Genomic DNA, 26,254 nt, shown 5'->3' with positions numbered 1-26,254 from the left:
GGCCTCACCGGGGAACTTTTTGCACTTGGTACCAGGTTATTGCAAAGGGCAGGTGGGTGCGGGGACAGGCAGTCGGGGGTGGGCAGAACAGAAGGGGCTGGTGGGGGCACCACCACACCCCATTTCTGGCCATTTACTGCTGCCTGCACAGCAAAGGCAACAACGTTTCCCTCTTCAACCGGCTCCAGGCAGGCAGAATAAGCCGGTTGTGTTTCCTTGCAATAGTCACTTCTGCATGGAGTGGGGCTGCTCCCATAGGAACCACCAGATATGCTGCAGGGTGTGAGAGAAATGCTGGCAGCATCCGGGAAGAATTCCACCTACCTGTGCAGGGCTACACAAACACCACGGTCAGGGCTTTTCCGTCTTCCGTCTTCCTCTGAAGTGCCGGCGTGCTCCGCCTCGGGGGCATTCACATACTACGGAGATGGACCGTAATGGACTGTAATAACACACTAAATACCACGATTTGTCGGTCCGTCACCTTTAAATAACAAATCTCCTTTCCCTTCCAAGCTACAGGAGCACTCGAGCATGGAAATGAGAATACTTCCCAGCTGAATGGCTGTCACGGAGGGAGGCGGAGGGCGGCAGCGCTCCCCGGCAGCTCCGGGCGAGGAGCGCCCCGGCCCCGCGGCTGCGGCGGCGCCGGCAGGACCCCGGTGCCCCCGCCCGCTTTCCGGGGGGCAGACGCTGCCCAGGGCCTCCCCAAAGTGCAGGATGTGGGCTTGGGTTTGCCGGCAGCTCCGACGCCGCCCGGCTTCGCTTTCCCAAGAGGAGCCTCACAACCGCGGGCAGTTCCCAGGCTGGTGTGGCGGGTGCCAGCACATCGTCCCAGCCAGGGCTGGGGGACCCAGCAGCGCCTTAGCTCTTGTGGGGCTCTGCTACTACCGAGAGCAACGGGTGCAACACTCACCGCCCACTGGGAGGGAGAGCTGCTGGGGGCTCCCCACAGAGAGAGAGAGCCATCAGAGCAACACCACATTCTATCAGAACAGCACTTAAAAAAATAATTTTAATGTTTTAATTGTTTAAGATCTATCATCTGTTTATTCCACAGCAGGATCCCACTGCCTGAGCTAGCACAGGGGTTGGGAAGGGCAATGGCACGTGGCCCCACTCAGCAGGCAAGCGTGGGAGAAGGGATCAGTGCCAGTACAGGTGGGGGTAGCTCCAGCTGGCTCATCCCTGGCCACACATTAACCCAAATCCAAAGCTCAGGCTGAAGCCAGCCCTGGAGAGGCACAGGCTGAACATTCCAGGTGTGCACACACCGCACAGCAGCATCCCTGCACTGGGAGTGCCCTGCAGGCATAGCCCCAAACTGATCCAGCAGTACATTCTCCACTTGATGCTCCACAGTAAGTAAGGTCATAAACCTTCTGCCTCCATGGATTCCACCATTCTTCCAAACCCCCTTTTTCCCCAGAAACAGCTGCTTCCCTGTTCAAGAGCCTTGTCACTCCATCAGCAGCAAATCTCAAATTAACCCTAATTTTCCCCATAGAGCTTGGAAACAGCCAAAAGGAGCTGCTGTACTGAGTAAGTGTCATCTTTGTGTGCTCTCAGTGAAGGAGCAAAGGCTTTCAAAAACACCACATCTAAAAGACAGTGTGGATCCCAAACTCAAAAGGCAGATGCCTTTCCCAGTGAGCAGGAAGTGTCACCACTACGACAGGGACAAGTTAAAGTGCATTTTATCACTTGGTCAGAGCAGGAGATGGAAACACCTTAAAGCCTAACAGTACTAAAATTGCTGGAAGCAACTAATCCCAGGGACCTTGGGTGCTTGTCTGGGCTTTTCACAGGTACTGACTAGTGAGCAGAAATTATTTAAGACGTAATCCTGAAATTGCCATTTCCTTTTCTTGCTTTGTGGGGAAATCTAAATGATGTAAACAGCCATTCAAAATAAGGACCCTGCTGCTTCCAGGGAAACTCTGAGCACAGTTCCATGGACTATTCAAGTGCCACTTACAACTCACCTTCAGAGCTTACTGTTGTTTGAGAATTATTTCTGCTTTAATTGTGTAAAACAACTGCTTTTGCTCAGTTTGAGCCCATGTAAGGAGGCACCTGGAAAAGACTCTACATTGCTGAAGCGAGTTTGGCTCTGCCAGGTGGGCCCCTTCCAGGGGAGCTTTCAAAAACCTCTTCATCCCAAACTAAGGAATATTCATACACCCTTCTGCAGGAGAGAGCAATTTTTCTGGTGTGGCATCCATTGCCAGCAATGGACACAGGGAATTTGGTCAAATTGGTCTGAAAGCAACCTGGGAAGCGCAGGAGTAATGGAAGCACTTGTAAACATCACCACAGCACACTGCCAGGACATCCTGCTCCAGCTCCTTGCAGCGACCTCTTCCAGACAGAGCGGAGCAGAGCTGACTCAGCATGGCTTGGGAATTAAATTCTCAATCCGTGCCCGCTGTCCCCAGTGCTCAGAAGGTGCTCTCGAGCAGGCAGTGGCAGCCACAGCCCGTGGGACAGACCTCCTGGGTGCGGAACCACTCCATCATGTGGCTGGTGTGGCCGCCGTGGCCGCAGGTGAGGCAGAAGTTGGAGGAGCCGCGCACGGCCACGTGGCAGATGGCGCACTGGAAGGTGAAGCCCTTGCAGACGGCGCACTGGGTGCCGCGCACCTCGCTGCGGCAGTGGCTGCAGTACACGCCAAACTCTGCCGGGGAACACACACAGAGAGGGGGACAGTCAGTGCTGGAATCACAGACACAGCCCTGCAAACAGCCTCAAAGCTCCACCAGGATGGGAGGGTGTTTAGAGATCTTGGTTTGTTCTGCACATGCGATCAAAGGAACGGGCAACTGGAGCACTGAGGCACTGACTGGCCCACCAATTCCCCTGATGGCTACAGCTGTCTGCTGGAAATGTGAGCTGGATTTCAAGCCTTGGAGACACTGACTCATGGCTTCCTGCTGGTCTCATCCACCTCTTAGCACTATAAAGTGTCACTAAGCAAGCAAGAACAGCCTCCATTTCTCATCAGAGAGCCCACCTGATGCTCCTGCATCAGACTGTCAGCCAAGGATGGGCAAAGGCAGTGGATTAAGTCACCTGTTTTCACTCCAATTACTCCCCAGAAGTTGTCTTGGGTGACAAAGTGAGACTACTGCTCTTTCTCAGGCATCCTTCACCTGTTTTCCTCTGCCCCAGGTCAAGCACATCAGTTTTTATAGGTCTGTGAAGACGACAATTTGGCAGCTGTCCTTAAGCTGGGCATCTACGCTGCTGAAAGTATTTTGGGAGGAAAGTTCTCTTTACCTATTTGCTGGCTAGCTCACCTAGTTAGACATCTTGCAATTTTAACATAAGGACACTTCAGCCAAGGATCAGAGATGAAGACAGAGCATCTCAGAGGGAATAAAAGTCATTCATCAGCACAGAGCTGAGCACTGCTGGCATGGTAGTGTGTGAATTTTTCAGCTTTCCTGGACAGATGTTACAGTCTACAAAGCCCTTGAACCAACACCTGCAAGCCTCACCTCCACCCAGAACTGTGAAGAAGTCAAACCCATTTACTGGCAGAGCTGGCTTCTGTCAGAGGTTAAATGCCACATTTGCTGTGACATTTCAGTAGCCAACTAACACTTCATCCATGTAGCAGGATGCTCTGCCTAAGCAGGAATAAACCAGCTTGGATTCTGCCTTACTTGCAAGCTATCAGTGATGGATTGGGGGGGGGGTGCTGTTCTTAGTGCTGAAGAATGCTGAAACCAGCTTGAACACACCACCCCAAATTATACCCATCACATGGATAGGTAAGGCAAATGCTGGCATCAACAGGGACGTGAAATCCTGGCAGGGAAGGGAGAGGCAGATGTTTACAGAAGAAGAAACCAAAGAGCTGACAGCATCTTACTCAAAAATAAAGCACGTTCTGTTGAGCAGGCAGGACAACATTTTAGCTAAAATTGTGTGACTGACAGTCAATGACTCCATACCATAAAGACCAGTTCCATTTTTAAATGGTGAAAAATTTTAACACACCTCCCTTAGGTGTGTGTGAAGATCCTTACCTTGGGTGGGGACAGCCCTCAAGGTCACTCCTCAAAGCAGAGTGAGAGAGATTTGCCCATGGTCATTGCTATAGATGGACATCAGTGTCTACCTGATAATTCTTAAGCTAACTTTGATATTATTTATTTAATAACCAGTGCATTGCATTTCTAGTTTTAATTTTCTATACTGTGTGGTAAATAACTCTGATTAAGGCCTTTTTAGTCAAATGATTATCATTATATTCATCAATTTAAATAAACTCTTCATATTTTATTCATATTAAATAATTGGTTTGCCATCATTAATCCTGTGGAACAATTTGTACCAAGGTTCAATTACACCTATATAACCACTTTAAACCCTTGTGACTCGCTTGGGTGGATCTCTGATAAACTTTGCCCATTCCATTCATGACACATCCTGCCCTGCAGATTGCACGTGCCTAAGCTCCCGAGGCAGAGCTGTGGCTCTGCCTGAACAACTGGATCAGACACTCACCAATTCCCTTGTGGGGATCAGGAGGACACGAGACAAACTTCAGAACCTCAGCCCGCTTCTCTCGCAGGCCCCAGCGATAAAGGATTTCTCCATAGCACTTCTTAAAGTCATCAAATTGCTGAGTGTTGGCAGGATCCAGCAGCCTAGAGGAGCAAACAGGCTTGTAACTGATTGACTCTCAGAGCCTCTGGTTGCAATCCTCTTTCCTGCAATGGCTATGCAACCAGCTCACATTGCTGGAAATGCAGCAGGGCACTTCCCACAGGCTGCTGAAACACTGCTGAACACAAACTGCTCTGGCCTTGATTTGTTCTACACTCCAGGGTGCACACTCCATGGGTGGACTGTCCTTTAGGACCTTCACCACGGCCTCTTAGGGATGCATCATGTGTAATCCCAGCAGCACTGATCTAAAGCTTCTTCAAGTAATTGTGTGAATGACAAGGTCTAGGGGCAGGTGTGGTACTGCACAGCACCAAGAGAGCTGGCCATGGAGCTCCACGTGACTGAGACACAAGTAAGGCATCTCTGAGTACCCCCAAGGCATGTGATAACCTACCTTTTGTTTTTCTCATGCTGGTCCTTCTCCCTCTCCCGAGGATCAGGATACGTTAGGTTTCCGTAGCGGAAGTCATCCGGAGAAGACTCGCACCAGGGAGTGGAGGTCTGCTCTGTGTCTTTGTTTGCTGCAAACACCAAGAGGCTGTGAGTGCATCTCCCCCCTCAAAACTGCAATCAGGAAGGGACATGAAAGACCACAGGTTTGCACCCCCACGTTTCAGTCCTATCTCTGTCCTACCACCCTCTGCATTCCAGCAAACACTGCCCCGCCTCCAAGAACTACGTGCCAGCCTCTGCTTGCCAAGTGCTTCTACTACACTTCCAGTGAAAGGACTTAATGGGCATCACCAGGCAGAGAAATCTGATGTGGAGGAATCCCTTTTGCCTTCTGCTTTAGATAAAAAGTAACCAGGCAATCAATCCCATGGAGTTTGCTTGGGAACAGTTTCCTGGGCGGACCTGGGTTCCTCTTTCCTAGACAGGGAGGACTCTCATCACCAGGACTGCTGTTACGTAAAGGGGCCTCTGCAGGCAAGGTACAGCCCTGGGGGCAGGGAGATGACTGCTAATAACTGCTACAAAAGATCCTCCACTTCCCTAACCCCCATCCTCTTCTCTTCCCCATGTCACATATGCCTTGATATCACACTGAAAAATTACAGCTGCGGTGCTAACAGGGCTGATGCTGCCCCAGATCGTGTATATCACTAGGAATCTGCCAAAAGTTTCAGCTCTGACACCAGAGCCCCCCTTTGTCACAGTGAAAAACTTCTGTGCATATTCACAGCACCAAGAACCCAGTCTTTCCAACTGCTGTGTTTTTTTCAGTGAGAGAAGAAAGCCCAGCACTGCTTTTGCCCCAAATGCTGTGGAATTAGCCAGCTGATGACATTTTGAGGCCATTTTTGATACTCATTGAATGAAGTATCTGCTGAAGCCAGAAGGTGCAGGACTGCAGGAGCCTCGACACAGATACTGCAAGGCCTGCTCATTCCAGCCATGGAGTCACACCATCCTGGCCAAGCCCCAGAGAGCTGCTCTGGCAGAGCACATCTGCAATCACAGCCAGTACTAACTCCTTCTTTTCCCCACCACAGGAGCCACCTAAAACCTTGGCTGGAAGGGTTCCTTTATTTACTAGCCAGGTCTCATACCTATGCTCCAGCCTCCAGTGCCAATCCCAGGATCTGACATGCTGGAACAGGAGCCAGAGGAAGTAAAGCTGGGCTGTTGAGGGGGAAAGGAGAATAAATCATGTCATCTATGTGAGAGATGTTCAAAGATATCCAAGACAAATGGGAAAGAAATGGCGACCGTACGTATCGGCTGTGGGAGGCCAGGTTGGAGGCACGCTGAGGAAAGGGGACACAAGAGTTGGGGCACCCCTGGAGCCTGGACTGGGCTTCAAACACACTGCAGAGCATGGCCAGGGTCTGGACATCGTGGAGCTGTGAGTAATGAGCCAGCCTGGGAAATGAAAAAGACAGTGAGTGTGAGACTGGGCAGAACTCAGCGGCAAAACCATTGAGACTCCAGGGCAGCTAATTCAAGCCTGTTGCACACATGGGTTTGGGTGCCATGACTGCCCACAGGAGACATGTGCACTGAGGGACTGGGTTGGCTTTTCTGTCACACCTTTGAGGAGCCAAGTTCTCCTTCTGAAAACGCTCACGTCCTAACTGGTGGGAGAAAGACGGGAGCTCTGGGAATTCAGCAGTACTTGGGCTCTGATGTAGTGCTGGAGCCATTAGACTCACTCCCAGCCACAACATCTTTTTGACAAAGGCCTCTGGGTGCAAGTGTCCCACACCTGGGTCACAAGGCAAAAGGCTGCTGCAGGCTTTCTAGAAGGCTGGGAAGTTTCCAGTTTGCTCTGAAGGCTGGGAGTGATAAAGAACAACCTGTGCTGTGCTCCCACTGCTGCCATGCAGCAGGAGAGAGCTCAGCCAAGCAATGGTATGAAAAGCACAGCACACAAATCCTGCACTTCCAAATAGCATGGATCAACAGAAAATATCAGTCATGGATTATGTAACTCCTGAGCAGATTCACATGGAAAACATTTATAGCTAACACTTGGCTTTGTGGCCACTGCAACACTTCCCAATAAAGCTAACAGGAAATCAGAAGGTGAAAAAAAAGTGCTGTACCAACAGGCTCGTTTAGTGGGGAGCAGGAAACCCAAATCTCCAAGTCAAGCATTGTGGACATAGAAAGCAGAGCTCCACCTGTGCCTGGCCTATTGCTCAATGCTGGCCAAGGAAGACCTAAGTGACAGGTGGAAGGTCAAGGGCTGCCTCCTGTATGCCAGAAAAACATTTGGAATTTCCCTTTGTGATGCATCACAGGCTTGAGATAGGAAAAAAATCCATGCTGTGGCACTACCCCAAACCTGAAATGACCCCTTACAATACACATAGTTATGGAGGGCTCTGCTTCAGCAACCATTCCCCAGCCCCTCCCCAGCATTCAAGACACGTACAAGGACTCCAGTAATTGACGTCCAAATGGATGTTGTGCCCAAGGTATCTCTAGATCTGGGTCAGACTTCGGTCCAAGACAGAGATCAGTGGCTACCATAGCCAGTGACCAAACCTGGCAGACAGGAAGGAAAAGCAGCAAAGCTACAATTAGGATTAACCACACTCCCAGGGCATAGGTGTGCACAGATTCACACACAGACAGACAGATAATAATGGAGCTTGTCTGTTTGGTTTTTTTTTTTCCCTGACAGCAGGGAACAGTTTTGGTCTCTGTGTCACGAATAATGCAGAGAATAACACAAAACCAAAGCTTTCCTGTCCCACTCACTTTGTGTTTGGGTTAAATGCAAAAGCAGAACAGTCTATAGTCTATTAGTGCATTTTATAGTCACTAGCCTCAAAAAAGTTTAGATTTGATACAGTTCTTTGGTTCAGAGATGTCTGGTGGCAGAAAGTTTACTGGTAAATCATTATTTGCATGAGAAGTACCCTTTCATTAGTGGTATCACTGAGCACTATTCTCCTAATGCAGCCTGGCACAGACAGGACACTGTTTGCTTTTTCTGTTTCAGAAGTTTAACCACTTCACATGAAACTTCTCCTTCATTTATCATCCTCTACTCTGAAAATGGTTCCATCTTGTCAGTCTCTATACCACCGATCTAGGACTATTTTTTTCTGCTGTGCCCTTAAAAATGGGACAGTTAGAATATTCCAGGGAAGAGGAAAGCTCCTAGTTTAGCATGAAAAATAAAGCAGGAAAGGAAAAAGAGCATGGTGCTAAAAAGACAGCAGAAATCAGAGAACTGACAATAAAGAAAAACCACATGCACTAAGTACAAACAGCCAGAAAAAGTAGTCCCAAAGCTGCTCACTGTGAAATCAGAGACAGCAACAGAAGAGAAACCAAAACAAGGACTGGGCTGAGTAAGAGAGTGCACAGAAAGCAAACAGGAAAGATGGCACTTCCTACACTGCTACAGAGCACACCAAACCTGTGACTTGCAAGTTAAGCCTGTGTGTCTGCTGTGAGCTGCACTACAGGCTGGAGTTACATGGGACAGGCAAAACCAAGCAAGAAACAGAGTTATCTCAGAGAAATCTTGCTGAAGTTACTCCACCCAAACTCTGGTCCAATGTGGACAAACCAGACTGCAAGAGGAAGAACAGACAAGGGGGAACTAGACCTACTTTCTCTCTGCTGGTGTTGCAGAACCCACCAAGAAGCAAGAGAACAGCCTGAGTCAGCTTCTGCTTAGATCAGGTAAGCCTGTGCACGTTGCCTATCCAGCTCTAGAAGAGCCAAATGCTGAGGAGATGTGCACAGCTCCTGTGGCACTGCCAATTCCCATCTCTTTCAGGTGTTTTCATGTCCTGTCAAATGTTCTTGCAATGGACTAATCACAGGGAGAAGCATGGGCCACAACAGCCATTTTTCTCCTATTTTCAGCTGAAGGCAAATAGCCAGCCCCATTTTGGGGCCCCTGGGCCCAGGCTCTCTTGGGAGAAGATAGCTGCACTTAGTACCCAGTGCCAGCAGAATGCCAAACAATGGGAACAATTACATAAGTACAAAAAAAATTACGGATCAAAATGCTGACAGCAGCTAGGCAACTCTGTGCACAGTTACTCCATTTGATGACTCAAAAGCAGGCTGCATTCCTCACTTTGCCTACAGGAATTCCCTGAAAAATGTGTTTCACTCAGTATGGCAAAGAGCATAAAAGAATCTGTGTGCAGTCCTGGGAAGGAATCTCTCAATGCCCAGAGTCAGAGAGGTGGGGACCCCCTTGGCGGCCGTTCCACAGGCCAGGTTCACCACCCAGGGAGTCCCCGACAGAGCTGCTGACCCCCAGTGGCCTTTGGGTGCTGGTGACAGCACAAGCCATTGGAGGGTGGCACAGCATGCTGAGGAAGAGGTCGGGTTCCATGGCATACCTGCACGAGATCCCTCCGGCCCACGGCCAAGGCTGAGGCTGCATTCTTCTGGCAAGTCTCCTGGATGTTATTCACATTCAGTCTGAAAGGAAAGGAGGTAACTCAGCTCTCATTGGCACATTACCTACAAAGGTGGGGAGGAATGGGGGGAAGGGGGAACATGGCTCTGGCAGCAGTGGGCAGCCCAGACCCCCCAATCAATATGAGACTCTTTGCATGTCCAGGATCCCATCCCATCCTTCTCTGTTACTGAGGGATCACTGCCATCCTCCTACCAATATTCATTTTTGCTAATACACCACACATCAAGTCCAACTCCACACTACTGGGATTGATTCTAAGCAACACCATTTCCAAGAGGGTATCAGACCAAACTTCTGCTGAGGTATCATGAAGTCCAGAATCATTCTTGTCCCTAAAAGTGGTACCATTGGCTACATGGTCCTATTCCCATTCAATCCATCAGCCTGCTCTGGCTGACTCAGAGGGAGACAGGGGCATACTGGGAAGAACCAAGCTGGCTGGGGGATAGCACACCCACTGTGTGAAGCCTTGACAGGCTGGCAAGGTGGGCTGAAGAAGCCCACGTGTGTTTTTCTGCTTGTCATCAGAAATCTTCCCAACACTTCAACTGTTCAAGATTTTTAAAGCACAAGGAAAAGGGTCAGGCTGTTTACACAAGATGTCCCAAGAAGAAAGGTCCAACAGGTTTTTCAAAAGAATATTCTTTTTAATAACATAGAAAGGAAGAGAAAGAAGGGTTTTTCTCCTCTCTTTCTTTCCTCATAAAGGAAACCTGCTTCTTCCCTGAATGTCCATAGATTGGAAATTCTGTTAAGGACCAGCCAGTATTACCAAAGCTAAGAAAAAAAATTCAGGAACAGAGGTTTTGTAACCATGTGATTTAGAAAGTCTGGAAAAAGGAAGCCCTTTGTTAAAAAAAAACAAAAAAACAAAACAACAAAACCAACAAAAACACAAAAATGCCCACAGAACTCCATCCTTTCCAATAACACAGAACAACCTGCACAACAGACCTGGTATGTACAAGCAAGACTCCAAGTGGGAACATATTAAATACTTCTGAAATTAAAAAGCTTTGTGAGCTATTAATAGTTTTACAGCCATTTACTGAGATTTTTAAGCCTGTGCATTTAACATGAGATTTGAACAAGAATTTCTACTGATAATTTCTCTTTTTAGCAGGTGAAAATTGGAACTTGTAAAATTTGCAGTGATGATGCTGATTCAAACTCTGCTGACCACACCTCATCAAAAATTTCTTCCCTCACACTTTTCAGATTTACAGGAGACAGGTGCCCTCTCACAGGCAGAGGGATACCAAAAAAAGCAGTGAGGCAAGAACAGAGGAAGGAGGTAGAGAAACATTCACGGATCCATGCTGACTGATGTCACAATTAAAGCACAGCAATGCCAAAGACAGCTACTTTCATTTGGAAAAGGATGACAGCCCACAGGTACTCACATGTAGAGCTCTCCCAGCAGCTTGTGGACAGGCAGCAAACAGGAAATATCTTGGATAATAACTTTCCCAGCAGCTTTGATGGGTCGGTTGTTGGCGTCTGTCCCCTCTCGTTTGCTTTTCCACCTCCTTGATTTCTGCAGAACCAATGGCAAGGTGTTACTGGAGAACAGGACACTAGGCTGCTTGGGACAGGGAACAAAGCACTAGGGTCAGGAATAATGCAAGCAGCACCCAAACCTGCCTTTCAGAAGGCTCTGTGTTACCCTGGAAAACATCCATGACATGCCCAGGAGAACAAGCATCTCCATCTGTAGGAAGTGAAAAGCAGGTCAAGGCAGCAAGCTCAAGGTCAAACTCACTCAAAAAGTATTTTGTGAGTTTCCCTGTGTGAAAGCCAATAATAGAATAAATCAGCATCAGGATGCCAATCAAACCTGGGCAAGTTTGGCAGGAGGAGCATTCAATTCTCATTCTCTGGGAACCCTTTGCAGATAAACCACTGCTGACTTCAGCCAGCGTCAGCACAGAGACATGCTGGAGGCAGCTGCTGCTCGCCCTTTGCCTCAGGGCAAGCCCACAGCTCCAGACTGTCTCTAGGTCTGCCCTCTCAGGGTGAGAACAGCCCTGTTCAGTGCCAGCACAGGGCTCCCACCTCCTGCTTTATCAACAGCTTCAAACAAACAACTGGTAGATGATAAAGCAGGGCCCAAGTTTTCCTAGCAAGGATCCCTAGCTACCATGCTCACAGCTACTTACAGCTGTCTCGGCACATAAGAGGGGGGAGAAGAAAGGAGAGGAACCAACAGGAGGGAAGAGAAACAAGAAGCCAAGATTCCCAAATACTCCCTGTAACAGATACAGAGGCCATCTTAAAGCCAAGCTGCATAAAGCTACCTTGGCTGTGTGAAACACCATAGAGTATCTGTCTGGTATCCTGACCTCTTCCAGCTCCTTGCTCTAGGAGAGTGAGGAGGAGAGATGAGAGGATGTGTGGCAGCATGACAGGCAGAAGGCACTGGAGCTCTACTGAAGGAAGTGCTGGCTGCTAGGCAGGGTTCCAGTGCTTTGCAATGCTGCTCTCCAATGGTGCCTTCCCTCACTGCCACATGGAGCCAAGAGACCCAACCCGGTCATGCTGACTTAGGGAGGCTCTCCTGGGACACTCGTGCTGGGCCTTCCCACACATCTCATCCAAGCACAACAGCCCCTCTCTCAAGGGGCCAGCAAGACAGCCCCGTGCTGATGGTTCTGCAAGGCAGACACAGCTTACCCAGGCTCACACTGGTGCTCCTAAAGAGCAGACTGGGATACGGGAAAGGCAGGACTTGGATCTGCAAGCAGGATCACCTTTACTGTGGGGGTGAGGCCAGCTCTGGGATGGCTGAGTGCCAAACAGCTTTTGACCATGACCATGCAGTCCTGTGAGAACCTGGGCAGGCTTATCAGACCCAAAATGTCCTTTAAAAACTACTCATGACCTTAAGAAATGCCACTGCCTGCCTGGCCCAAGCTTAGGCCAGTGTGCTGAGGAGGTCTTGCCATGCTGAGCATACTACTAACACATGCCACAAGAAGCAAAAAGGATGAGCTTCTGAAGGTTCTCTGAACACTGCACAGCTGAGGATCAGAGGGTCCAGCTTGACAGTAAGTGAAGAAGGCATTTCAGCCTCAAAGGAGGCAAAAGTGGGTTTTTCCAGGGATGCTGATGTCACAAAGCATCACCATTCCCCTGATCTCCCACCACCCCTGAGTAAAGAGGAGCAGAGCTTGCAGGATGCCCAACATCCAGAGGGGTGAAACACTGGCAGAAACAGGGCTGTCAACATCCAGTGCTCTGGAAAAGCTGAGTGACTAGTTCTCTGCCACATCTATTCAAATCCTAGTTAATCCAAGAGCAATCTGCCTGCAGTATTTATCTGTCCCCTGAACGTGAAGAGCACTGTGCAGTGGAAGGTGGCTAGAATGGGGTCAGGTAGGAGACCCACCTCTCTTCAGTCCATCAGTTCCTAATCAAGGCACAGTCTGGATCACCTCTGCCTCTCTTGACATTGGGCAAGCTAATCCTGTTTTGATAACACCTGAAAGTTTAGCTGCCAATCCCATGCTGAAGGATGTGGGCTGTACTACAGCAAGGCTCCCAAGTAACAGTGGCACTTGAGTACCTCATTCTTCCGCAGGACAGCAAATGTTGTCTCCCAGGTGAGGTGAGGAGCTGCTGAGGCTACCAAAATCAATGTATGAGTGAAGCTTGGGAGCCCAGCACAATGATATACCAGGAGGAAAGAGTTCAGGCACTGTCCTGGAAGGGCTACCAGGCTTCTCACAGCAAAAGCTGTTATTTGTGCTGTGTCTGAGCAGGTGTTTGAGCCCAGGCTTGCAGACACAGAACCACGTTCTGCAGGGCTATCAACAAGAGCTTCTAGAGCTTGGTAAGTAATTTGGAGAGCAACTTGCCACCTTCTGGCCATCTGTAAGACAGCTGCCCCCAGGACTCAGTCGATGGAGAGCTCCCTCTGCCCAGTCTTTGGAACAGATTCAACCTGTTCCCTGCCCCCTGCAAGAGCAGACTGAAGAAGCCTCCCAGCAGGCATTTCAAGACTACAAACATGGACAACACATATCATTTTCCACAGGCAATTGGGTCTTTTTTTTTTTTTTGGAGAAGAATGACAACAAATGAAGATGAGAATGAAAAAGAGCTTTCATGAATGGTTTCCGCTGCTTGCTTTTAGCATATCACCATACAAATGGAAACACTAAATGTACCAGAACCCCCTGAGAACCTGGACTCAAACCAAAATTGTCCTGTTTTCTTCCTTTTAACTCTGCTTATTTACTGGCAAAAAAGGAAACCCTAATTCTTTACTGGTGCAGCTCCAGGAATGGAATTAGTAAACAGCCACAGGCCCTGCCTGTACTACACTTCCATGCCCACCACTTCCAGCCCCTAAAGCTGTGACAGAAAAACATCATAAAGCTACATGTAGAGTCACCATTAAAAAAGCCTGGGCTTTTTGCAATTCTGGTTTACCTCAGCTACAGCAACTAAGAGTTAGAAAAAACCCACAATCAGAAGTATGGGAACCATCACAGATGGGGTAAAGTTCATCACCATTGACAGCAGAAGTTCTACTTTGAATCCAATAATTGCTGGTGTTAATTACAGGAGTAACTCTCCACCAGGTGGTATTTGAGCACATTTAACAGAGATTACCAGAGACAAAGCTTTAGGTTGGGTTTATCTGGCCAAGGTCCACCTCCCTCCTGTTCCACCTCTTCTCCCAGGAGAAGCTCCCACTATGGTGTAATCAAAAGGCGTCACCAAGGCTCAGGGGGATTAGGGTAGAGCAGAAAACACATCTCTTCCTAGGGGCTGGAGCACAGGTCAGGATAGGGAGCAGGGAACATAACAACTGGAGCTGAAGCAGGAATCCACATGCACCAAGCTAGCTGCTGGCAGCTGAAGGACAAAGGCACAGGTCTTCTGCACTGCCCACGACATTTCTAGCTCTTTCTGAAGCCTAGAATCCATGCCAAGGAGAACTGCACCTACCCAGCTGCTCCTCAGTTTCACGAGAGGAAGATACCAAAGAAAATAGCTACAGTGATAAGTAAATTAAGACTCATCAGTTCCTCAGAGCACGAGAAGGAAAGAAACCAGAGCATTTATGGCAATCATGGGTTGGAGGTGACAGCAGGGAACAGCACTGGATAATGACTAAAAAAGCCAGCCTGCACCTGCACTACTATACCCAAGGCTGTAATTTGCTGCAATCTGAGGTGATAACGATGGCAGTAAATGGGTTACATGTAGAAACAGATAGCCCAAGAATAAGCCACCAACTGCTTTGTAGCAACCACCATCATCACTGCATACTCAGCAGCAGGAGTTGCAAAATGCTGCCCGCTTGGAAAGGATGCTGAACACTTGGGTGTGTGTGCCTTTGGATCCTGCTGAGGCAGGCAGGGCTTTAAGTAGGATCCTGAAATGTAAAATGCCTGTTTCACATCAGCATATGCAGAATTTCAGGGTTTGTGGTATAAACTGGTGTTAGTAGGGCAAAGGTAAAGGTTGTGAACAGAAAAGAACAGACTCAATGCCAAGAGATTAAGCTGCAATAAGACATGTATAAAATAACTAAACCTGCTCAAGTCAGGTTCAAGCTGCTTCTCATATTTATTTTTTTTAAATAAAATGCAAAAATTGCTTCCTCCCTGTAGAATGCTATGCTTCTTTATTCTGAACAACTGCCTACAGATTAACTCCCCCGTGTGGCTCATGCAGCACTGCCTGGATTTTCTCTTCAAAATAATCAGCATTTACTATTTCCAGCATCTCCCACAGTATCAGGCACCTGCCATAAAGGTGCTAAAAAAATCCAAGGCCCTCAATCAATAGTTGGCACCTGCCCTAAAGCATGGGTACTTCAGAGGAGGAGGCTAGAAAGAGGAATTATTGCTTCTTGTAAACTTGCTAAACTCTTGCTTCCCCAAACACCTTGAGCAATGCTAAGCTCTTCTTCCAGAAGGAAGGCATGTTATTTGCACTAATAACCTAGGCCTCTCCTTGTGTAAGCCTCCGTCTTCACCTTAGGCACTGCTGCCCCCTTCAGAGAGTCAGTTTAGCCTCTTTCAAAGGTTATCCACAAATACAATCAATCCTTCAAGGCTTGGACTAACCCCTCTATCCCTTTTAAATATGCATTATTGAAAATTATAACTTAATCACATCACTACTTGCTCTTCCTTCCAGGACAGTGGTAAGGGAATTAAACCATAGCCTTTGTGCTCTGTAATTCACCACACAAGATGGCAAGTTCATTGCTTGATTTTCTTTCTTTCAGTCTGCTCCTGATGCAAGACAGAACTTCATTTCTTGCCTCTGCTGCTCACAAGGCTCTTTGCAAAAAGCCTTGATGGAGTCAAGTAAATTACTTCTGGTTTCTTTCACCTATTATTTGCTAGTACAGTCTTAGAACTCTTGCAATTAGGAAAACTTGATCCTATTATACCAAGTTAAATCAGGTGTTACAGGACTGTATTTTATTCCCTGCTGTCTTATGAAGAGATAGCATGAAGGACAGCAGCTTGAAAAAACAGTTGTTCATGCAGACATTAAGACAAACAGACTTAAGAGATCATCTTTAAATTGAAATGGAGGATTTTCTGAGCTTTGTCTATGCTTGGAAGATGAGTGATGAAATAGTAATTGCCCACATGTACAGCACAGCTTGAGCAATCCTGTTATCATCAAGAAGATGATATCATGAATGATGTTGGAGCCTGAGGGACACGTGGACCTGACAATCAGAAAACAACTGTCAAAGCAAACTTGGCAGGGCAGGTGCCAGGAGGAGGGAGTACCTGCCAGGGTGGCTGAAATGCAACCACTCTGAATGAATGCAGTGGTGCAACTCCAAGGGCTGGGAGAAGATCACAAGTTAAGAAGAAATTGTATTTTTTGATCCAGGAAATAAGACTGTGTGACAAATTGCACTGAGAAGTGGCAGTTCATGTTAATGAGATGACAGATTGTTGTTAGAAACTCAACCAGTTTGCTTCTTCCACAGCTCTAAAGTGATCTTCCCTCCCTCTCCAGCAAAGCTTTGTCTTTTCAGAAATTAGGTGCTCTAATGTCAGTCTCATCAGTTGGCTGATGATACATAATTATCACTCAGCTCCTCTACAGTGCACTCTGTATCTCAGAGGTTGATCTTTTCTTACACTTCAAATCACCCCTTGGCATCCTTTCCTGACCACAAGGCCAGGTGAAACAGGCATCCTGTAGGTCAGTAACTGCACCTTGCAAACTACTCTCTGCTCCTGCCCACTTACACGTTCATCTGCTCTTGTGAAGCCCTAGCCCTGCGTGGAGTGCGAGTCCCCCAGCTCTGTGCAGGTTACTCAAAGGCAGGCAGGTGGCATTTTATTCTTGGGCCCTTGGGCAGAAGACAGGGTCATATCAAGGACAGAATTAGCACAGCACACAGTACCGGGAAGTCGTTAATTGCTTGTATGGACCAACGGCGCCGGGCAGAGCGAGGAGACATCTGTACGCGAAAACATTATACCCAGGAGGAGGGAAGAGAGACACCAAGAAAGTTAAAGACAGAGGTAAATAAACTGAAATGAAAAGTGCCCTGAACCAGCAGAGTAAAAGATACTGTTCCCAATGGCTCTGGTACACAGCAAACATTGCAAACCACTTTCACCCTCACACAGTTGTACACAGCATTACCAATGGCTCTGGCAGAGCAAGGGCTGCTGTGTCTGTGCCCAACACCAGCCTCTATGGAAGACTTTGGCAAACACAAATCTGAATAAAGTCTTCCACATGGAGCTGTATTACTGCAAGAAGCACTGAACTGCTTCATGCGACCTTGGTCATACCATGAATTGAGCAGAGGACAACACCCAAGTGCCCCACATGCCTAAACTCCAAAGTTTTACTCCTCTTGCCTGAAGAGGAAGGCAGCTAAGTGTAAACTGCATCATTTTCAGCACAGCTGTCCAGTGCCATGGCACAGATATCTGCAGGAAGCTAAACAGACACTCCTGCTTACTCAGATTCCCTTTAACATCCAGCATCCTCCAGAACTTCATTCATTGGAACCTGCTGTAACTGTTCAGTTTCATTTCAAACAATAAAACCCATATGTCAGGATATTAGAAGGGATGTAGAGACACTGCTACTTGGCAGGGCCATGTGGATATTGTCATAATGGGTTGAGAAACTCATTCAGATTGAGTGAGCAATCAAATTCACTGACTATGCCAAATAGCTCCAAAGGAGGCTTTCATTAGGAACTTGAAGATATTGCAATAGGTACTCACACAGTATTACAACAACAGCAAATGGAATCTTTCAAAGCACATTAGGGTACACTCACTTGAAAAAAAGTTTTGTGTACAGATCTCTAGGAGTCAACACAATAAAAGGGGATATTTGGGTCAGGTACAATGTATTTTGCATTGTTTTCAGTTGATGATAGACAGTCAGGACCATCAACCATGCCTTCAGCCTCTACATCCCCTTGCATCTCACTGCTGGGAGAGCCCTACAGCCAGGAAGCCAAGGCTGGCTGCAGGGCCCCGTGGAAAAAGAGAGGAGAAGGCTGCAGCTAAGTGCTATAGGTTCCTCCAGCAGGCCTCACAGAGAAGGAGAAAAGGGTTAGTTGAAGGAAATTCAGTACAGTGGAAAAGCAGCAAAACTAAGCTCAGTCCCTCCACCAGTTCCTTGATGGGAAGCACAAGGACACCCCTGTCACCATGCCCAGGTACAGCAAGGCTGAGCAGCCCCCAGGTCCCCACTGGCACGACCCTCAAACTGCAGGGGCAAAAAGAACTCCATGGCACCTTCTTCAAGAGACACTCAGGTTCAAAACACTGACAGCAATGCCATGGTACAGATAAAGCTCCTCCTTTCTGCTGACTACTGCTCTTCAGTGGGTTTTTTTCGAGGAGTGAAAAAGAGGGAGGAAGAAATGAGGAGTGTGCATGTGTGAATAAGAAGTGAGAAAGATATATATATAGATGTGTGTGTATGCACATATATGTATATATATACGTATTTAAATGAGCACAGAAAGGCTCAGTGCCAGATTTAGCTTCATTTTGGCTTACTAAGGAGCTCTCTGCTGGAATCAGCAGCTCCCCTGCCTTTATGGGAACATGACATCTTCCCTGTCTAGCAATGGGCAAATTCCATTTGTTTGCTAATGGTAGTGGATGCCAGTGGTTGCTACACTGGATTTAAATACTTGGTTATGGCTGATAAATTCAGTTTTGGGGATGAGGTCTGATATCACAATTTGATGCACAGAATTTCAACATTTATTTAATGTGAACATAAAATCCAAGCTTCAGAGCAAGGAGTTAACTAAACTCAGAGTCTGGGCTTTTTAAAACTGTCCCAATGAAATAACAAAAATACGTAGCATTGATCTAACAGAGGCCATGACATCAACTCCTGAAGAATCAGAAAAACATTTCCTGAAGGGAGATACAGGCTTTTTGGGGATTTTTTTAATACTATTTCATCTGCAAGAACATTTGAACCAGCTCCCTGCTAGGGTTCTTACATTTATTCCGGCATGCGAGGAGATAGCTCGGCAGGGGAAGGGGAACACAGGAATTTCCCTTGGCTTTCAGCAGACATGGCTGCACACATGCTTTGTTCTCTTCAATTCTTTTACCCTGTGACAAAAATCTTGTTGCCATCAATACAAGGGCTGAGGAGACAGGTCACATGAAATTGCACCAAGCTGGTTCCACATGTTATTTTTAGCCTTGTCTGTCATCTTAGAGAGGCTGTGTGCTGGGGACAAACCTGCTGCAGAGGACAGAGGTGGCTCTTTAAATAAACTCTCCTACAAAGACTAGGACAGGCTATAAGTCTATTCTGTAATTCCAGGCAGCACCATTTTCTCTTTTCATTAAAAAAAAAGCTTGTGTGGGGGGAAAAAAACAGGATGAGGATTCAGAGTCTTCTGGGGTCTGTATGGAAGCAGAACTTGCACTGGGGACAGGGGCTCTCCCCACAGCTGGGAGCTGTAATGACATCATGTAAGCAGGACACAGTCCCAGAGACAGGGTTGGCTGTCACACCCAGCACCACCAGAAAAATAAGACTTGTCTGGGTGCCCAGGAAGGATGGGTGTTCAAGGCTTTGACTTCCTCTGCTCCTGGGACACAAGTTCCCAAACCCTTCTGCCAGCAGAGTGCAGACAGGTTTTGGCTTTCCCTGGGTTACCTGGAAGCTCTTCACTGCTGCAACAGATTCATGTCCTCTGCAGGGACAGTGAACAAACTACTCAATGCCCCAAATTCTGAGGCTCCCAGTGGAAGCTTACTGCATTTTTGCAAGCCACTTCACCCCCTGCTGAAGCACAGTTTGCTTCTAACAATCTACTTGGCCTACTGCTCCCACAGCATCTGCTCCAGGCACACCAGGCCCTCACAGCTGCTTTACAACTACCCTGCAGCCACCCTACAATTACAACAGGTCTTCCTCACCTACCATGTTCCAGAAGGAAACAATCCCACTCTTCTCCAAAGCCTTGTAAACAGGAACAACAAAAAAACTTGCACCTAAACCAGAATTATGTGGATTCAAATAATCATTTAGAAATTGGTTTTGTTTTTTAAAAAAAAGGGGGCACATATCCCTGAAAGAGAGACCTGAAATAGAAATAACCAACCACATCCCATAGTCCAGGAGAGGTTGGCAGTAAGCTGCAGAGAGTCACAACCCTTTGCAGTTATATATGTACCAGGGAGAACCCAGAACAGCAAGAGCTGCCTACATGTACCTATCTGAAGACTACAGTTTCTTAAAGGATGAGATTTTAACCCTACATAAGGCAAAGGGAGACAGCATAATTCACTGAAGGGAACTGTGATGGTCAGCACAGAGAAACAACAAAATAAGCAGGCCAAATGCTAGAGAGGATTGGTAAAGAAGTTACTAATAGGAGATAAATCCATTTGACAGAGCTGCCTGTAAAAAGATGTCTTTTTGAGAGGAATATAAAGCTTCTGTTACTAGCAATGCTAAATGAAAGGAAAACAGATCATGAAGGCTGAAGTGTTGGGAGCAGTGTTTTGGTGTGGTACTTACCCTTTCTTTGTAGTAGAAGGAGCTGATGGAGACCTGCTCCTTCTCACTGCGTGTTGGGCTCCCACTGTACAAGCGCAGGTTGCCCGGAGTCTCCGTGCGGATCTTCATTGGAGTAATGAGGCCACTGTGGTAGGCTGATAAAGCTGACAGAGACCTGGAAGAAAGGGAATACACTTCCAGGGCCTTTTCCCACCAAAACATCCTGCAGCTCACACTGACATCTCCACCAACCCAAGCTGCCAGCAATGGTGCCACTGTCTGGGAAGAAGTCTCTGCTGAGGTGCAGTGGTGTAAGGGCCCAGGTGCTCTGCATGGAGGCCACAGCTAACACTGGAGGGAACAGGCTCCAATGCAGGACCTGGTGTTTTCCTGCCTTCCTGCCCATGACAGCAGCAGATCTCAAACTCCACACAGGGCACTCACCTGGGTGTGGGCTCCATCGGGGACACGGCGCGGTGCATGGTCATGGGTCTCGTGAAATACACCAGGTACCCTGAAGGGACAGGACATGGCATAAAGATCATGCAACAAGGAGGAGATTACTCAGGGGTGGTTCAACTTAAATGACCAGATTTCCCTGTGAATCAGAGGCAAGGGGCTTGGCTCTTATTCACTACCCTTACTAATTATAAACTAAAAGCAGACATTCTCTCAACCCAAATCAACTCCCTGCACACCCACTACAAAGCATGGAGGTTTTGAGATGTTTCTCTCAAAAGCACAATTTCAAGTGGCTTATAGCTGTTAGAGAAAAGACAGGAAAAGAAAATGAGCAAATGTATGCTCATGTTTAACTCTCCACCAGAACTTGCCAAGCACTGTTACTCCAGAGGTAAGTGAGGTGATGTTTGGCAATGCAGAGAAACCACTGCAGCTTGTACAACTCTCTTCTTCAACAGGAGAGCCCCAGACATCTGAAGCCAACTCCAAAACATTCTCTCACAAGCCTTATTCCATTTGTTAGCCTCTCAAGTGTCTTCAGCCACCTACTCTTGTAAGCATTTCAGGATTTAGCAGGCTTTACTGGGCCTATTCAATGCAATGTTATTCTGTTTTACTTTTACTTGGGAATTCAGGGAGGCCTGTATGGAAAGCAGCTTTCAAAATGTGCTCACATTGGGATACAGTCAGGTTCAGAGAAGGCATGTGTACATCTGAAACAGCTCAGTGAAACTTAACAGCTCTTACTCAGATTTTAACCTGGTTTTTAATGAATTTTACACTCTATGTGCTCTCCTGGAAACCTGGATGTGATTTGTACCTCATCTCTCATCTAGGGGAAGTTTCTTAATGACCTTGGGAAAGCTATTTTGGACAAGTAAAAGAGAGTAAAATGAGAAAAGAGTGGTTAGTAATATGAATGTGGTTTCAGCAAGGGGTAGATTCAACCCCAAATCACAGGAGTTTTGTGAAGACAGAGTGCCAGAATACACCCAGTAATGTGATGCTGGTAGCAGAGAAGTAGGCAAGGAAAACAGCTATTCCCAGTGTTCTATAAAAAGATCTGTCAATGCTTCTGGCATGCCATAAGCCAAAGGTTATCTCTGCTTTTCCAAATCCTAAAGCCCCACATGCAACCTCAACTGCAAACAGTTGCTAACTAGTTTCACCTCTAAATTTACCACAGTATCACTACTTTAACACCATTCCTTACTCCTTGCATGGCAATGACCAAACCTCATCTTCTTCAGAGGCAAATGCTCCCCAAGACATCTAAAAGGACCATTCCTTGGGTACCTGTTTTAATGGATCAGTGACAGGGCTGACCTGCACCACAGAACCTGGCTCCAGAGGTCCGTGGAAATGGGATGTTCGAGTCCTGGTAGGAGCCATAGGCATTGGAGACCCGGGCGAACGTGGGCAAGGGGGGCGTCACGGAGTTGGACAGAGCGTAGGGATTGCTGGATGTGCTGTCCTCTTGGTTCTGAAACAGAAGGTACCCAAGGTCACACTCCTGCTGCCACAGGAAAGAAATCCAGCCAGAGATCAGACATGGCAGTGCCAAGCAGCCTCACAGGAGCTGCTCATCCTTTGAGCCAGAGCAGACCAAGCTCAGAGCACAGCTGCTGCTTCAGCTGTGGAAGCACTTGCAGGCACATTTGCCTTTGAGGAAAAAGCTTCTCTGGCTGCTTGTCCAGAGACTTCTCTCCCACCATAACCATGCTGAAACGCAGAGCTTAACTTGGGGAGGAACAGGAGGAAACTATACAGAAAATCTGACCTTCAGACTTTGGATATGACTCTCAAGACAGCTAGTTGAGCTGAACATGATACCTCACTGAGGCACAAAATCTCCTTGAGTGGGAATGCCACACAACCGAGACGTGTCAAACACAGGTTGGGAGTCTTCAAGTGAGGAAGGCAGGTGGTGTGAATTACTGGGGTCCTCAGGACTATCCACAGGAATTTTGGCAGAAATCTGCATTTATTTGGATAAATAATACTACTACTTCAGTCTAAAGGAATTCTTTGAAAGCAGTGGTGCCTCGAGTCATCAGATTTCCATACAGCAGAGAAAGTTCCCACTCTTACAATATTACTGCTGCAACCAAGCAGAATAAGCCTTCACATGTAAAAAAAAAAACCCACCCCAGTCCTTTATTTGTGATGAATAAACAAAACCTCTCAGAACAGAAACCTGAGGAGACTCTCCAATCTTTTCCTGAATGCTAAAAACACCCACTCCAGTACACTTCACCCACACAAAGACCTAATACCTGACACTGGGATGCTGAGTAGGTATCACAGATCTCACAGCTAAGAGCAGAGTGTGACTTGGATTTATCTGCAATATCATCCCTACAAAACCTCAGCAGAAGGCTGCAGAAAAAAACAGATTTTCACAGTTTGGGGTTTTTTTTCAGGGAAGAAAACAAAAACCCTAGAATAGGACTAGAAGGACCTTTGACTTTGAACTGAGGAGGTGAAGACATCTGTCACTGCCTCTCAGACAAGAATGAATCCATCAACAACCTGAGGCCGCTTACCTTCTCTCACAGATGATAACCTTGCCCTGGCAGTCAGTGAAATATATTCTGAGTTGGGAAGCTCCCATGCACCACTAAGATTCTCCAATCTCCAATCACTCCTGGTAACCTGGATATCAGAGTTCCCCAGAGCAAACCTTCAGGGCCTCATTTGTGGAAAACAAAACACATCTAATCATCCACCCAGCTCTCTTCAACATTAACCAGAAGTGCTCACACAAATGTAATGGCCAGTCACAGGGGTCTACTTGCACATCTAACGAGGCCAGACTCTCACTGCAGAGTCAGAAGTGTGGGACATGGGAAAAGACAACAAACTAGGGCACAGAGCCCACGCAGCTCTCCCTACCACGACAGACTCCAGCCAGGAGACCAGCTGACGCAGGCAAGGCTCCAGGCAGCTCTGGTTCCGCTTCACTTTCTGCAGGGAAGTGTCTTTCAGTATCTGGAATACAAATAAGACACAACTTTATTCACAGTTACCTCCACACTTTGCCCACATCCTTTTTGTCTGCAGAGCAGCTTAGATGCCAGGAACAGGTCACAGACATCCCCTAATGTCCACTGGAGCCACTGGTGTGCTGTCTGCTCTGAGGAATGGCTGTGTGCTTTGATCAGAGCACTGAGGTTCACCTAGCAGCACACTGAGCCAGGACTTAGGCTTCAATATTACTGCAGCCCATATGTTTCATACTAGTTTGTGGCAAACTGGATCAGTTTTTTTTAGGAAGAAACCCAAAGTGATCCATCAATGTGTTGCTGGGGAAAGGATTTCATTAGCAATAGTATTTGCTACACCAGATATCAAACACCTGGTCTGAATTAGCAGGGCCTGTGTAAAAAAAAACCCTCATTTTTAAAGCAGCTTGTGTAGTAGAGCAGTAAGCAACATCCTAGCTCAAAAATAGTATCACTCTGCAGGTGGATGCTTAGCTGCTCATTTTGTCTATTATTGGGTTTAGGGCAACTGCATGAGGAGAAGGATGTTAGCGATCCTCAGGCAATACACATGACATTGGAACATAGCAGCAATGAAGAAGCAGTGGAAAAAGGCAAACACTGGGCTGCTGCACCAACAAAAACCTCATCCTATGGGCTTCACAATTTACCAGTTCAACATGACCTGTGGTATGTCTTCAGCAAAGTCTGATGTTTAGGTATATCTCGAAAATCCAGACGTCAAGTATCCATCATTTGTACATTTATAAAGACACTCTCTACTCCTTACACACCTTCAGCAGCTTTGCCTTCATGGAAGCTGTGATGGAGGTTGGGTTGATGAACTGGAAGGATGGTGCAGCATTATTGGGATACTGGACAGGGAACATCACCAGCATCCTGACTCTGTGGTTGCCGCAGTGCACCGACACCGTACAGCTGCGACTCACTGCATCCATCTGTGAGGAAAAGCAATTGGTCTCTAGTTAGATCTCCCAGGACTTTTACACTTACAGTGGCGTAAATTCACGCTGAGGGGCTGATTCCTCTGCACATAAGACGATGTCATGCCGTTCTCAAGGGCAGGGAACACAGTGACAGCAAAAAGCCCCAGGCAGATGGGGACAGGCTCAGCTCACACCAGCAGACTGACATTCCAGCATCCAGACACTGTAGCCAGCCCAGGTAGCACAAGAAAGGGGGTCTGCTCCCAACAGCCACTGCACCCCAGCCCACTTCACTTGGCCATGGAGAGGTCCTGGCCCAGTGCAGCAGGAACAGGCAGTAGAAAACTACATCTGGATCACACCATGAGCTGTGAAACCACAGGGATGGGGAAAGGAGACAGGCAGCTGCCTCGAGCCTCCCAGCCCAGTCCAGGGCTGTGCCTCCAGTCAGCTTCCATGCACAGGGGAGAGTCTGGAGTGTAAGGAAGGGGGCAAATCTGAGGGATAGAGCTCAGCAGATGGGATTCAGAACCTGTTGAAATGAGATGAACTGCACTAAACAAGTCACCTTCCAGTCTGCAGTCCAGACAGAGAAGAAAACACCATCCAGCCTTCTCAAGATCAGCCAGTGCACTTACTGTGCTGAAACATTTCTCTCACACCACTGTCTGGGATTATCCTCTTTCTTACTACCCCTGGCCAAGGGGATCTCGACAGCCCAGAATAAAACTTGTTTACAGACAGCAGTCACTGCAGCAAAGAAGGTTCCCCTCTAAAGGCTCCAACAAGCCAGCCTGCCCACATCCCCTCCTAACAAGCCAGCAAAAGGAAACTCTGTACCTCCACATTGACATTTCGGATCTGCACATTGATCAGTGAAAACTCCTGCTGCAGTGTTTGAGGCAGCCCCAGTTGGTCTGTTTTCTTTCCCACTAGGGGATCGTTCAGGAAATCTTCTTTTAAGGCTGACAGGAAAGATGGAAAACAAGTTGAGACAAGCTATAACAGGCAGAGTATCTCACATGATGTCAGGAGGCAGCCAAGACAGCAGGTACTCTGTTCTTCTGACAAATGGAGGTATGAGCTTTACCTGGAAAAGACCTGTGAGCTGGACAGTTTCAGCTGTTGTTTGGAGGCAAGTTTCTGACCCTTCTTTTCAAAAAACCAAAGCTGTCTGTACACAGAGTTCCCAGGAAAGTTACAGAACCTGTCTGTACTTTCTACAGTCCTAAGTGGTCCTTCTCTTCTCATGTGAGACCCTTTTTCCTCCCTACACACTG

At 47.4% G+C, this 26,254-nt stretch overlaps 1 protein-coding gene across 2 annotated transcripts in view; it reads right to left on the bottom strand.

Moving 5' to 3' along the window:
- Positions 1–984: 984 nt before the first annotated feature.
- WDR59 (WD repeat domain 59) overlaps positions 985–26,254 on the bottom strand; it is a 43,986-nt gene continuing 18,716 nt past the window's right edge. For both annotated transcript variants that reach the window (XM_005422739.3, XM_031058474.1), the window contains 14 exons: positions 25,815–25,939; positions 24,822–24,986; positions 23,939–24,034; positions 22,370–22,526; positions 21,026–21,095; positions 20,603–20,756; positions 10,984–11,117; positions 9,498–9,579; positions 7,559–7,671; positions 6,396–6,543; positions 6,231–6,303; positions 5,075–5,201; positions 4,516–4,658; positions 985–2,677 (listed from right to left, as the gene is read on the bottom strand). In XM_005422739.3, the coding sequence (XP_005422796.1) occupies positions 2,442–2,677; positions 4,516–4,658; positions 5,075–5,201; positions 6,231–6,303; positions 6,396–6,543; positions 7,559–7,671; positions 9,498–9,579; positions 10,984–11,117; positions 20,603–20,756; positions 21,026–21,095; positions 22,370–22,526; positions 23,939–24,034; positions 24,822–24,986; positions 25,815–25,939 (1,823 nt within the window). In that variant the 3' untranslated portion in view covers positions 985–2,441. The remainder of the gene's footprint in view (positions 2,678–4,515; positions 4,659–5,074; positions 5,202–6,230; positions 6,304–6,395; positions 6,544–7,558; positions 7,672–9,497; positions 9,580–10,983; positions 11,118–20,602; positions 20,757–21,025; positions 21,096–22,369; positions 22,527–23,938; positions 24,035–24,821; positions 24,987–25,814; positions 25,940–26,254) is intronic.

Source organism: Geospiza fortis, unplaced genomic scaffold, assembly GCF_000277835.1.
Source record: "Geospiza fortis unplaced genomic scaffold, GeoFor_1.0 scaffold97, whole genome shotgun sequence".
Taxonomy (NCBI): domain Eukaryota; kingdom Metazoa; phylum Chordata; class Aves; order Passeriformes; family Thraupidae; genus Geospiza; species Geospiza fortis.
This window is presented reverse-complemented; position numbering and strand designations above follow the sequence as displayed.